The following is a 13,736-nucleotide window of genomic DNA, read 5'->3' on the forward strand; positions in this document are numbered from 1 at the left end:
TTCTGTCGGTTTTTAATCTTAGAACTTTCTGTTGACTTCCTCCTGTGGAAGGTTCTAGTGATTTTTTTTTCAACCTGGCCCATCCCCAGTGTTTTCTCCTCCTTCCCTCCACCCAAATAATTGTACCACAATTTGGGTTAGATCAGTAGGCAACGAACAGAGTATTCTGACAAAGTGAGTAATATTCACAGCTGATGCAGGTAGTCTGTCCCTCACTTTTGCCTTTTCATTTTCCTGGAAGATAACGATTCATTTTTTTTTTATTTGCTTAATTTTCTGTGCCACATCATAGATGTGTCTCACTTGGCATATCACAGTTTCACCCCAGATTTTCCAAAAGAATGAATTCTCTCTTTCTTACATTCGCACACATCAGAAGCTCCCTTCTTTCTAGACCTTCCGTTTCCTGCTCTCATGGAATCTGGTTTGCAGCATGCTGTCATCATGTGACATCCCTTTTTTTAATCTTCTTAGGATAGCCCTCAGTCTCTCTCTGCCACGTTGCACTTCTTGTCTTTACATGTGCCTGTTTCATATCTTCCTTTCTCTAGTTTACCCCTTTGTTTTGGGGGAGCACCTCCCTCAACATCTTCCTGAGAAGGGGTGCTTGGAGTGTAAATGTTTGAGGCCATGCATGTCTACCAATGCCTCCATTCTACCTTCAGACCTTGAGGGATAATTGAGCTGCTACAGGATCTTACCCAGAAAATCCTCTTCCCACAAAAGAACACCTCTGTTTTGGAGACTGGAGGGAGTGTCTGGGCACTAGGGAAAGCTCAGTTGGCATGTCCTGGCAGGAGTTTGGTCTCACTGGCTATCGGATGTGGCCTGGACCATGGAGGGGTGTGGCCTGAGTGGAGGGGGTGTGACCTGGCTGGAGGAGGTGTGGCCTGAGCCATGGAGGGGGTGTGGCCTGAGGGAGGAGGTGTGGCCTAGGGGAGGGGTGTAGCCTGGGCAGAGGTGTGGTGGTGAGACAGAAGGCGAGAGACACCAAGCAGGCAAGGGCAGTAAGCCTAGTGAAGACAAGGCCTTTTTCTTGAGAGCAGGGGGAGCTGTTTGGCGTTTCTGAGAGAGGGTGAGAAGACCAAAGTCTCACCAGTGGAGCAAGGTCCTAAGTGACCTCCAGGGTCTTTGTGGGGAGGAGGGAGGCACTAAAAGAATGTGTGACCTCTTGGGAAGAGCAGAGCTGACTCCATGTGTAGTAAGATAGAAAGATGCCCGACTTATTTGTGCTGGACCCAGCCCAGCTCTTATCCCATTAGGGACATTGAAGCCACCGAGAACCTGTGGTCCCTGGTGTGCACTGATGGCCAGTCCAGCTGGCTTGCCCTGTCTCTGTCCCAATGCCTTGGAACTTTCTTCCCCCTTGCCTAGGGTCAAAGGTCTCCTGGGGAATTTTAGCGGTCTCCCTCAGCTGCATCCTGTTGGGTTGGCTGCTGGTGACATCCACCCTACATATTTCCCGCTCCAGGCGGACCATCTCCGAGACCTCTCGGAGGGAGCTGGGCCTCTGGGGATAGGACCACCTGTGTGCACTGGGGTATCTGTGTGTCGTGGCCCAAGCGTCCAGTGAACTCACTCTGCCTCTGCCAATGTCTCTGCAGTAGCCAACTCCTACCTTATCAGCAAAGCCCAGGCCTTGGGATTCTAGCCTCATTCAGACGGTGGGCCCTGACTTCTGGGTACAGAGCCACCACCAGGAGCAATGCCAGCCACAGGCGAATGGCAGATCGACTGGCAACCTCTGTCTGCAGTGGGTGGTTGGAGCCCAGCAATGAGAGACCGAGGGTGCAGGCAGCAGGAGCAAAGAGTCCAGGCCCTTGGAGCTGATCTGTGAAAACCCCTTTTACAGATGGGGAAATGAGGTGCCAAGAGAAAAAGGGCCCTCAAGTCAGTTAGTGACCTCTATGGGCCTCTTGCCACTGACCACACCAAGCAGTCAAATATTCTCTCTCTCTCACACACACACACACACACACACACACACTGGTTTGCCTGGCACATCCACGCTTCTGCTCTGCATATATTAGCAAAGATTTCCCAATTATAGGTTCTGCCTCCATGTCCTAGAAACACTCGTGGCCCGTGTGTGCTGAGGACATGCAAACCCCAGAAGCCCAGAAAGTCAAGGCCTGCATCTCAGCAAAGGGAAACCGAGGCCTGGAGCCAGGCGGGCAGGGCCTCAGCCAGTCACAGCCAGGATCAGCCCCACAGGCCCGTTTCCACATTTCCAGCGCTCCGAGGAATAATTAGAAAAAGTCAAACAGGCCTTATTTCACTGCTGGTCGATGACAGGATGCCAAGGGAACCATAAAACCCCACCCAGTCTCAGAGCGCCTGCCTGGGCAGGTGGCCTCGGGAGGCTGCGCTGCAGCCACACCCCTGCCCGCTGGCTGGGCCTCTCCGCGGCTGGGGAGCTGGACCCTCTGTGCCCACTGACAGCCAAGCCGCTCCTCTCAGGCCAAGCGGAGTGCCCAGAGCCAGAGCAAACTAGGCCTGGGCCCAGCGTACTTTCCAGAAATAGGTTCCTGTGGGAGCCCGAGGCACACCCACCCTCCCTCCCTCGGCTGACCTGCCCTGCAGGGGTTCCTCTTTGTTGCCTCAGACCCTGGAAATGGTGTGGAGAGGGGAGCTAACCGCCTCAGGAATGCACACTGGGTGGGGCTGAGGCTCTGATTTATACCTCACTCTGGGCCTTCCTCCTCCCACTCTCCTGCCAGCCCTCTCCTGGGGTTGGGGCCTGTTCCCCCATAAGACGTGGCTGCTCCCCAGGGCTCTTTGCAGCGAGAGCAGGCACCCCGTTCGTGCCACCTGCCCATCAGTATTAGCATGGGGTCCCCAAGGGGCCCAGGGCAGCTGCCGGGTCCGGGGGATGGGGGGATGGTTGGGGGTGGGCAAGGCGGGAGTGAATGGAGGGGTAGAGGGTGGATGAGAGGGGAGATGGGGGAGGTGGGGGCATTGAGGGGGACAAAAGGGACCCCATTCCTTTTGATGTCTGTCTTTCCCTAGAAAGGCCTCCTTCAGAGACACCGGAGTCCTGGCCCATCTGTATTTAGGAGGGGACACTCACTCAAAGCTCCTTGGGGCTTTTGCCATGTGTTTTGGCCTTATTGAGGCGGGGGCTGTGCGTGTATACTGCTTTGGGGACCCAGCCATTGTAAGGGGGGCCTCCTCAAATCGCCTGTGAGCCTTTGCCCTTGGGTGGTCCTTTGCCTCTCCCTGGTCCCCGAGCCCCTCCTGTTTGCGGGGCTGGGACACGGCCCCTGGCCTCCTTTCCTGTCCTGGCTCGTGGGCTGGGGAGTCTGCTCTGCCTGGCGGCAGCTTTTCCTTTCTTGTCTGTCCCTTTCCTGGGGGGAACATGTGTGTTCAGTCTCCGTGTTGAAGCAGGAAACCACCCCCTTCCCGGATGGTCCTGCGTGGAGTCTGGCCTCGTCCCTGAGTCAGACAACTGTATACAGTCTTCTAGTTTTTATTTTTGTCTTTTTGCCATTTCTTGGGCCGCTCCTGCGGCATATAGAAGTTTCCAGGCTAGGCCGAATAGGAGCTGTAGCCGCCGGCCTACGCCAGAGCCACAGCAACTCGGGATCCAAGCCGCATCTGCAACCTACACCACAGCTCATGGCAACGCTGGATTCCTAGCCCACTGAGCAAGGGCAGGGATCGAACCCGCAACCTCGTGGTTCCTAGTCGGAGTCATTAACCACTGAGCCATGACGGGAACTCCTCTTTTCTAGTTGTTTTAAAGTGTCAGTGTGTATACCTCAGTCTTTAATCTCTTTTCTGTATCGGGGTTACTGACAAGGTTTTATTGGGGAAGAAAAAGAGATCAGTTCCTAAAAAATGTTTCTGAACCACTGATGGGCCCAGCCCGGGTAAATGAGGAGGAAGATGAGGGCATGTGCTCTGCCAGCCCACACAAACTCAGGCCGGGCTGCTGAGCAGAGAGTGGGGGCTATCAGCCCCCTGGCTCCAAGACTGGGTGCTCCTGGGGTGGGGGACACAGCCCAAACCACTGATTTCCATGCTCCTAGGCCCCTGGCTGTCTCCTTACATCTCGAAGAGCAGTCACCGTTTTATTTTATTTTTTGTTTGTTTGACTGCCCAGCGGCATGTGGAGCTCCCAGGCTGGGGATCAGAACTGAGTTGCAGTTGTGACCTAAGCCGCAGCTGTGGCAACGCCAGATCCTTAACCCACTGTGCCGAGCGGGGGATCGAACCTGCGTCCCAGCGCTCCCAAGACATACAGATCCCATTGTGCCACAGTGGAAACTCCACAGTCACCGTTTTAGAAAAGGGACATTTGCAAGGTGGTTTACACTCAGTGCAAAGGTGAGGGACCTTCCCAAGAGCAGACAAATCTAATGGTGGGGACCGAGGATCCTGCCTGGTGAGCATGGGGGCCTCGCTGGGGCTGAGGGGCCTCCGAACACCACGTGGGAGCTGTTGGGTCACCCTAATACCTCTCGTGTGTCTCTTTAACCAGAACAGGGTTCCTGGAGGGTCAGGCTTTGAACTGAGGGAGGAATCCTAGCATCTCTTAGCTTCTAGAGCAATAAAAGCTCTTTAGAACAGCTTTGAACCATCTATTTCCTCATTAAAGAGCTCTGGGTCTCTGGGGGAGACAGACATAAATAGATGATTACGGCCCAGGGAGATGTATGCTTGGGAGGTTAACCATTACTAGTCTCCTAATTGGCCTTCCGGCTCCCAGGCCCTCCCGCGCTCTCCCACTGTATGCTTGGCTGCCAGAGGGAGCTTTTAAAAATGCAAATCTGACCTTGGCTTACTCCCTCTGCAACAGCGGCCCCTTGGCCTCAGGACCCTGCTGAGCCTTGCCCGCAGGCCTCCTGTGGCAGGGCCCAGGCCACCACTCCAGCCTTGGTGGCCCCCAAATGTGCTGTGATTGGCCAGGCTGCTGGCAGACCCTCCCTGTCCTGTTCCCCTCCAGCCCTCAGCGCTAGTTCTCCCTTCTTATGAACCTGGCCGATCATCCCTCAGGCCTCACCTTAGATGCCACCACCTCCATGATGTCCTCCCGGACCACCCCCCACCCCAGATGGGCTTTGGCATCCCCCATGGTGCTCTTTGGTGCATTCTGGGCTTTCAGTCATAGCACAGCCCTTGCTGGCTCTGAGAACTGTAGTTCTCAAAATCAAGGAGTGCATCCATTCACCATCCATGCATCAACTACCAGATTTTTTTTTTTTTTTTGGAGCCTCTACTTTGTTCCAGACCCTGAGATTCATGAGCAAGCAAAATAGACAAAGACCCTGCCCAGATGGCACTCATGGCTGACAAGGCATCCTAGGTGCTGGCTCAGACAGTTTGCTGAATAAATAGATGGTGCTCTGTGCTGTGGATGCTCAGAAAAGAAGCACAGCAGTCAGGCAGGCTGTGTGGAGGAGGGGGCGCTAAGAATAAGGCTCTGAAGGAAGGGTAGGAGTTTTCCAGGCAACGGTTTAGAGATTTCCCTCCCTGCCTGACTAGAGGCTATCCTGGTGACAGGGCTGATCTCTCCCCAGGATCTACTCCACTCTCACCTCCTCTCTTTCAGAATGCATGAACTGTACGCGGCTCAGTGACATGAGTGATCGGCTGACCACGCTGGAGGCCAAGGTCAGATGTTCTGGGGATCCTGGGTCTAGGGAGCTGATGGGGGAAGGGGGCACCAGCCCCAGGAAACCCAGCAGAGACCAGCAGAGCAGCTTGGTCCTGGGAGATGGGTGCTCTTTGGGGCCTCAGTGGCTCTAGGCGACCTTCTCCAAGCTGGGCCAGGCTTCTGGGGTGGGAGAGAGAAGTGGGGTGAGCAAGAAATCCGAGGGTCCCAGGCAGTAGGCTGGCCTGGGTGTGGAGCTCGGTGGCTGGGAGACCGGACGCCCAGAAGTTGACCTCTCAGTGGAAAGAGGAGGGAGTCTCTGTCCCCTCAGGGCTGCTGCTCCAAACTCTGGCTACTCCTCCCCCCTCTGGCACGGGACGGCACAGAGGAGCTGATGGAGGAGGAGCCGCCTGGCACCAGCCGGATTTCAGCCTCGTCTACATCGGGGGCAGCGGGGTGGAGCAGGTCACCCCAGAGGCAGAAGGACTCGATAAAGGACAAGTCACTCATCTGGGAGTGGCCCCAGGCAGTGGTGGGAGGGGAGAGGACGCACTCAGAGGAGGGAGGGATGCAAGAGGCGCAGGCGTGTTAAGGGGCAGCCCCCACACACACACACCGTGGACACCTGGGGCTCCGTCCCATGCAGCCCCTCTGGGAGACAGTGCAGAGCCCACCTTGGGGCTGGCCCATGGAGGGGCGGGCCCCCTGTGGACCCTACTGGCAGGCTCTCACCTCTCCTGGGTATTCCCTGTCATCTCGTGTCCCCCGCCCACATGCCTGCTGGACTCACTCCTCTGGCCAGAGAAATCCCTTGGTGGGGAGTCTCAGGTGCCGACAGGAAGCCAAAGCCCTGGGAGCCACAGGCTGTGCCCCAACTGGGGACAAGCCCCCAAGACCAGGGGTGGGGGGGACCCCGTGCCCTCCTTGGGGCCAGTGGCTCTGTGGGGTAGAGGTAGAAGGCTTCAGGAACAGATGCTGCCATGTGGGCCAAGCTGGGCAGCTCCGGGGGAGGCGGGGGAGGATGGAGAAGATGCTGGGTTGAACTCTGGTACCTGAGATTTAAAAAAAAAAAGGCGGGATCCCCAGGCTGGCTGGCCTGATAGACGTTTTCCAGACACCCGAAGCCCCTGCGCGGTTTGGTGGGGCATCGACTGACAGCCTGACCCGACCCTGGCTGGGCACCTCGGGGTGTTAGAAGTCACAGCTCTGGGCAAGGACTGGCACCATGGCAGCGGTCCCCCATCCGCCTGGCCCTCTCCCCTGCCTTCTCGCCTCCCTCCCTCGGCTAGGGAAGCTGCACCATGGCCTTGGCCAAGGCAGCAGGCTGGGTGTGGGGCTTGCTCTCAGTCCCTGAGAGTGAGGGTCATGACCCCTCTGCAGACCTGAGGGGACACTGTGGGGTGGGGGTGGGGAGCCGGGGGCTGTCAGGCTGTCTCAGGAATAGCTCAGCCTTGGCCAGTCCCTTCACAGCTCTGGGCCTTAGTTTGCTGCCCTGTACAATGGAACTTGAAGGCGTCACTTCCCTGCCCTGTGCTGGGTCGTGTTGAGGCTGATGTGGACAGGGGCAAACACAGGGGGCTCTTGGGTGGGAAGCGGGGGAGGTAGCTTGAGACAGGTGTGCAAAGAGGTGGCTGCCACCATGTTCCCTCTGGAGTGCCAGGTGGGGGCTGGCAGACTCCTCTCTCACTTCTTGTGCCTTGTCTGGGTCACCTACCAGCTGCCTGCCTGCCTGCTCTATGCCTGAGTGTCCCCTGGAGAAACGGCTCCTGGGAGCTTCGTGGGCTGGTCAGGGGATCCCGAGAGGCAGCAGCCTGGAGAGGGAGGGGACGCAAGCCAGGCTGGCTGCCAGAATAGTCCTGTGATGAGGTCCAGTGAGCCTGCAGGGCTCAGAGAGGGCATGGGTCGGGGCTGGGGTCAGGTGGGTGAAGCAGAGGCGGGCAGATAGACCCAAGATAGGTCAGGCAGCTGGCATAAGGGAGCAGCAACTCAGAGGCCTGGAAACTGTGACTTCTGCTTCCTCAGACAGGAAGCCTCTTTTGGCGTATTAGGAGGGATGCGATCAGTGGCAAGTAACAGAGAGACCCAGCCGCTGGCAGCTTATTCCTTAACATTCATTGTTCGTTCAACAAGAAGACCAGGAGTTGGTCGTCTCAGGATCAGTTTAGGGGCTCAAGAATCCAGGGTCTTCATAGCCTTCCTCTCCACCTCCTTATTGAATTGGCCTTTGTCCTCATGGTCAGTGCCTCATGGTTACAGAGTGGCTGTGCAGCTCAAGGCATCGCATCCTTATACCTTGTTCAAAGGCAGGAAGTAGAGGACGAGGTAAAGCACCCCAGCAGATTCATTATGTCTCACTGGCCAGCACTGGGCTATGTGCCTGCCTCCTAGAAGCAGGGGACCTGGGAGAATGAGCACCTGGCCATTAGGATGCCTGTGTGGGGCGCACCCGCAGGCTCAGAGTGAGAGGGGCTGGAGCCAGGGAGGAGGAGGCCAGGCAGCCAGGAGGGTCTGCCCCATCTTTACTCCCCGAGGGTGCCCAGTTGCCAAAGGACCAGACCTAGGAGCTGACCCAGGATTCCTGCTGCCTGCCCTCTTTTTCTGGGACAGGCTGAACGGCTGCTGGGGGATGGCGGGGCAGAAGGCCAGCGGAAGCCATTTCCTGCTGTGCTTCCTGTCCTCCTCCTCAGTTTACACTCTGACTTCAAGGACCAGACTGGGTGGGAGGGAGCCCGGTGGGACCTCCCGCAGAAGGGTTTCCGGGGCCGGTCTCTGGTGCAGGAGGGCGACGCACTGGCCACTCAGCCAGGCCGCAGTGACGTCCTCAAGCCCCTGCCCTCCAGGGCTGGCCGCCGTCTGGTTTGCTTGGGCCGAGTCTCCACGCCCACTGCCGCCTGCCCTGGTGAGCTCGTGCCCGCAGGGGTGGGGTCAGTTTCTCCAGGAGGGTGGCCACGGCCAGGCCCGGACTCTGTGGGGGCTGATTCCAACTTGGCCATGGCCAGGGCTCCTCCACCTGGTTCGGTAGGCTCTGCGGGCCTCGGGGTCTGCGTGGGAGGTGCCCCAGGAAGAAGTGAGGTGGATGTCTTGTGCAGGGACAAGGTGGCGAGTCCCCTCGGGGGGCCCTGGAGCCCTGCCACTTTAGCGAGCTCCTGAGCCGGACTCTGGGGGCCTCGCCTGGCACCCCTTCCCTGGTCCCTCCAAGCCACCCTTACCCCCTACTGCTCCTGGATACTCCCCATTAAATGTGGCCACCTAGAGATCCCCTGAAAGGCTGCCTCTCAACTCACCCCATGACTTGTCACCTTCGCCCCCAAGCCCCCTCCCCTACGTCTGACTGGCGGCATCCCCCCATCCTCAGAGCCAGGCCACCGGCAGGTGGGACCCTGGGAGAGGCCCTCCTGGAAGTTAGGAGGCCCCAGGGCTCATGCTGGGGGCACATAGGGTGGGACGGGGTTGAGGACAGGCTGCTGGGCAGGGGTTTGAACACCTTCAGGCAGCAGTGCCTCTGAAATTAGAATCAGTGATTGTGCTCACAGCGGGTCCCCAGACAGACCCATCCCCCTCAGCCCCGACCTCGGAGGCCCTTCTTCTCTCAGCATCTGAGCGTCTAGCAGGAGACGGAAATCAGGTTTCTGAGAGTCAGAGGGGACCTGAGACGCTGGGCCTCCTCCTCCCACCCTGGCAGATCAGGACACTAAGACGGGGGTGGAGGCGGGGGCACGTGGGGCCAGAGCAGGAAGCTGGCTCCATCTGATACGGCCCAGGAACCCAGTCCTGGGGTGAGTCCATGTCTGTTCTCAGCACCCGCCCACCCTCCCAACGGCCCTGTGCAGATCCTGGCTGCGCAGCGCCCCCTGCTGGCCTTTTTGGGGTAACAGGACCCCTTTGGGGCCCCTGAGGCCTCCTGGGTCTCAGTTCCGGAAATTAGGGAGGGTCTCCCCACCGAGGCCCTGGGTTTTTGCAGGGTCTTGACCCCTGCTTCCCTCCAGGGGAGCAGACAGGCTGCTTTCCTGGCTGGTCCTGAGCGATTATGGCCACCTGTTTGCCTGGAGATCCTGCAAGAACTCATGTACCAAGCTGGGCCCGTTTATTCTTTCTCCTTTTTCCTTTTCGCCTTCCTCTCCTTTCCTCCCCTCCCCCTCCCCTCTCCTCCCCCCTCCTTCCTCCTCCCCTCCCCTCCCCCTCCTTCTCCCTCCCTTTCTTTCCCTCCCTCCATCCTTCCATCTGTCCATCCACAAACATTCCCTGACCACCTTGTTTGCACCCCAGGCCAGGCAGTGAGGGGACAGGCATGCTCAGTCCCTCCCTTGGGAGGAGCCCGTGAAGTGGGGGTGACCGTGGTCATTACTCACGCAACCACAGCTCTAAGCCCAGTGCCGGCCGCTCAGGAGAAAGCACAGCAACTCTGCCAATGGCCTGGGAAGGGGACCTGCCTGTGGGGGGCCTGGAGGAGGGCAGGGGTGCGAGGTGTTCCACTGAGGGGACTGCAGGTCTCATGGGGCACACGTCCCTGGTCACACAGGTCCCCGGCCTCTCCTGGGCCTGACCCTCTGCCCTTCTTTGGCCCAGGTTCTCCTGCTGGAAGCAGCCGAGCGGACCCCAGGCCCAGACAATGATCTGCCGACGCCCCAGAGCCCCCCACCACCCTGGAATGAGGATTTCTTCCCTGACGCCATCCCTCTCGCCCACCCTGGGCCCCAGAGGAGAAGGCCCATGGGCCCAGCCGGTGAGTGAGTCCTGCAGGGGAGGCAGGGCCTCCGTGAGTAGGTCCTATCTGCCCACGTGGCATTTTGAAAAATTGAGCTAACATTTAAAAACAGGGATTTCACGTCAAAAGCAAGGTTTCTCACTTCTCTTAGAAAAATGGAAGATCCAGCCATCGGGGCTGGCAGTCCCTCGTGGAAACAGTGGGCTGCAGCTGAGTCACAGCTGCCCCTGCAGATCCCATCCGAGCTTCGCAGTTTGCTGCAGTCCTCAGTATTCCTTACTGCCTTGCAGTCCAGCTACTGTTCACACTGGCTGCCCTGTCGCCCCCTGGCGCCTGAACTTAGGCCCCTCCATCCCTGACTGGCTTCATTTTACAGCAGCCCCTGCCTGCATACGATCAGGAACCAGGAGCTTACTACATGCCCCGCTTCCGGTGGGGGGAGGACTCTCTGAGCAGAAGTTAGGACAGCCACTGACCTGCTGTTTTTACCCTTCCCACCACATTTTGAAGTCGGGGGTAAACTTTTCTCTCTGCATTTCTGTCCGTTGGTCTGGGCTCTGCTCTCTGGGGCTGCAGAAGAGTAGTCATAACTGCATTTGGCAATGAAAACTGGTAGTCAAGATTGTTGAACACGCTGCACTGGGGCTTTATCCTGGGTGGATGTTTCACTGGCACTTGTCCGTGTAGCTGAACTCAAGGGTTTGAAGCTGAGGTCTCTCCTAAACTGCAATGCGCCAGTTATTAAATATTTTTTATATCACCCGAGACCATACAGAATGATGTGTGATCATTCCTGCAAGCTCGTAAAGCTCAGGTTACAGAAGAGAAAACAGGCTCGGAGAAGTGACCCCAGAGACATTTTGACTCAGTGACCCTCGGCCCCCACTGGAGCCCTTGGCAGGTGATCGCTCCCTCCTCTGTCTCCCAGTTGACCCCTCTGCTTCTTGGCACCCCTGCCCAGACTCAGCTCTGGGCACACGCTCCTTCCCCGGGCATATGCCTGCAAACCTCCAGTGGTGGGAGTCTTGATCTCCCACGGCCAGTCCTGGAGCCAGGGAAGCAGCAGGCATCCTGCAGTTTCTGAAGGGCCTGGAGGATGTGGAGGGTGGGGGTGATGAGCTGAGGAGGTGGAGGGCATCACCTGCCTGCCCTGCAGGAGGAGGGGGCATCTCACTTCTGGCCCCTAGCCCGCATCTCTAGCTGCTCTCCTGGAAGTCTTATTTCCAGAGGGCTGCCCCAAACCCAGCTCCTTCGAATCCTTCTTCTGAGACTGAGGAAGGGGCGGGAGTGGGATGGGGAAGGCAGCTTCTCATCCTCTGGAGGACCCAGGCCTCGACTACCCCTGGAGGGGAGGGAGGAAGCTGAGAGGGGCTGCGGGGCCCTGGAGCATCTTTCTTCTTATGGAGAAGTGCAGTTCCAAGGAATGGCCACCAGGTGGCGTACAAACCCTATAAATTGCGACACCTTCGCGAGCAGGTGGGAATCTCTGGAAACTGGCAGCCTTGGGGCCCAAAGAGCCCTCTATCAGGTCAGCAAGTGTTTCAGAGCATCCTTCCCAGGCTGGGGCCTTCCAGAAGAAAAAGGGGCTGTCCCCAGGACGCACAGCTGGCCTCTTGCCTCTCCATCTACTCTTGCCCACCCTTGGGTCTTGGAGACTCTGGAGCCGGGCAGGTGCGTCCTCCAGGGCTTCCTGGAGGACAGTAAGAAGGTCTTATTGGGAAGCTCTTTGCCAGAAGCCCAATTCCTGACCTTGAGCTGGGAGACAGCACAGAATAGTGAGAGGATTCTGATGCATTTACAGCCTGGCTTTGCTACCTAAAGCAAGGGGCCACGCCTCTTTGAGCCTCCGTTTCCCCACCTGTCAAATGGGAACAAATGTAGCTCTCTTTTTTTCAGTGAATTTTATTATGTTTGTAGGTGTATAACCATCATCACGACCTAATTTTAGAACATTTCCATCCCAAACCCCCAGTCTGCCCTTCTCCCCCCAAATGTAGCTCTTAAGATCATAGACATTAATAGGAACACAGATGGTTTGTGAACTGTAACAACGATGTGAGCTGATGACGGTCCCTTTGCCCGCTGGGGGGGCCCAGGTGGGCGGGGCTCCTGGAGGCAGGTCCCACAGCCATGGGGCGGGGGTGGGGGGGGTGCAGCTCGGCCCGCAGTGTTCTTAGGCCTCATTTCATTCCATCCCCAGGGCCCCCTGGACAGACGGGACCACCCGGGCCTGCAGGCCCCCCAGGCTCCAAAGGTGACCGGGGCCAGGCAGGGGAGAAGGGCCCAGCAGGACCCCCTGGTAAGGACATCCCTGCACCCCAACCTGTCTTTGTCCTCCAGGGGGAGGGGTCGGGTTTCTCCCCTGTCTGAGCAACAAGGCGTCCCAGACACCCCTTGGTCTTACTGGGGCCAGTGACCAGGGCCCAGGCCCATGGCCTCCTCCTGCCACCCTAAGTGGAAGGGAAGGCTCCAGAGCAGTGGGTGCAGAGGAGGGGTTCTCATCCATTTAAATGATGCCTCCAGCATCACTCTGTTCCTCCTGGGTCCTGTCAGGGCAGGTACAGCGCTGGCCCAGGCTGGCTGCCACCTTTGGTGCCCCTACCCCAGAGCTGAGGTCCCTGGAGGGGGCAGGGCATGTGGCCAGAGCCGCTGCTGATCCTGTGCTCCCCGCCTCCCTCATCCCCGCCTCCCGCTGCCGGGGGCCAGGGGAGTCATTTCACTTACATCCCAGGTCAGCCCTGGGGGAGCCTCTGCATCTAGAGGCCACTGCAGATCCTACCAGCAGCCCAGCCCCTTCAGAATCTGTTTCCCGTCCTGGTTTCCTGTCTCTGTCACCTGGGCCATCAGGCCAGCCCTCTTGTGACTCCTTGTCTCCCCATTGCAGGCCTCCTGGGGCCGCCAGGGCCCCGCGGGCTTCCTGGAGAGATGGGGCGGCCTGGCCCCCCCGGCCCCCCCGGCCCAGCAGGCAGCCCGGGCCTCCCTCCAAACGGCCCCCAAGGCGTCCTCTACTCCTTGCAGCCTCCCACAGGCCCGGACAGTGAGTGTCGCAGCTGAGGGGTTGGGCGGGGCGGGCCCGAGCCTGGAGGGTCAGCCCTCGCCATAGGACCCGGGAAGCCGACAGTGAGTGGGGCTTTGCCGACGGGTGGGGGGTGCAGAGGCGGGCCCCTTAGCCCCACTCTTGGCCCCATTGGGTCTGTCCTTGCCTCTGTGTTCAGCTCCTTCCCCTGAGGTCTGACCCCCCACAGGTCACTCCGCAATCTGGCCTGGCCTCCAGGTCCTGCCTGGTGACAGCAGCCCCACCGAGGTCATCTGGAGGACGAGGGTTGGGGGCCCTGGGAAAGGTATAAGGAAGGCTTTAAAGAAGCAGGGATGGGATCAACTTGAAATTCTGACCAGAGAGGCTGGGTGGGTGCCACCCGGGCACCATGAGGGACA

General features: G+C 58.6%; 1 protein-coding gene across 8 annotated transcripts in view; it reads left to right on the forward strand.

The window, feature by feature from the left end:
• The window catches only part of COL26A1 (collagen type XXVI alpha 1 chain), a 166,831-nt gene that overhangs the window by 134,244 nt on the left and 18,851 nt on the right, over nucleotides 1-13,736 (forward strand). For 7 of the 8 annotated variants that reach the window (XR_007134866.1, XR_007134868.1, XR_007134867.1 and 4 more), the window contains exons 4-7: nucleotides 5,555-5,616; nucleotides 10,163-10,319; nucleotides 12,502-12,600; nucleotides 13,186-13,338. Coding sequence is in view for 4 of the 8 variants with exons in the window: in XM_047779750.1 (XP_047635706.1) it covers nucleotides 5,555-5,616; nucleotides 10,163-10,319; nucleotides 12,502-12,600; nucleotides 13,186-13,338 (471 nt within the window). In the remaining 4 variants the exon portion in view is untranslated. The remainder of the gene's footprint in view (nucleotides 1-5,554; nucleotides 5,617-10,162; nucleotides 10,320-12,501; nucleotides 12,601-13,185; nucleotides 13,339-13,736) is intronic. The other variant, XR_007134869.1, reaches the window with a different exon arrangement.

The sequence above is a fragment of the Phacochoerus africanus genome, chromosome 5 (assembly GCF_016906955.1).
Source record: "Phacochoerus africanus isolate WHEZ1 chromosome 5, ROS_Pafr_v1, whole genome shotgun sequence".
Taxonomy (NCBI): Eukaryota; Metazoa; Chordata; class Mammalia; order Artiodactyla; family Suidae; genus Phacochoerus; species Phacochoerus africanus.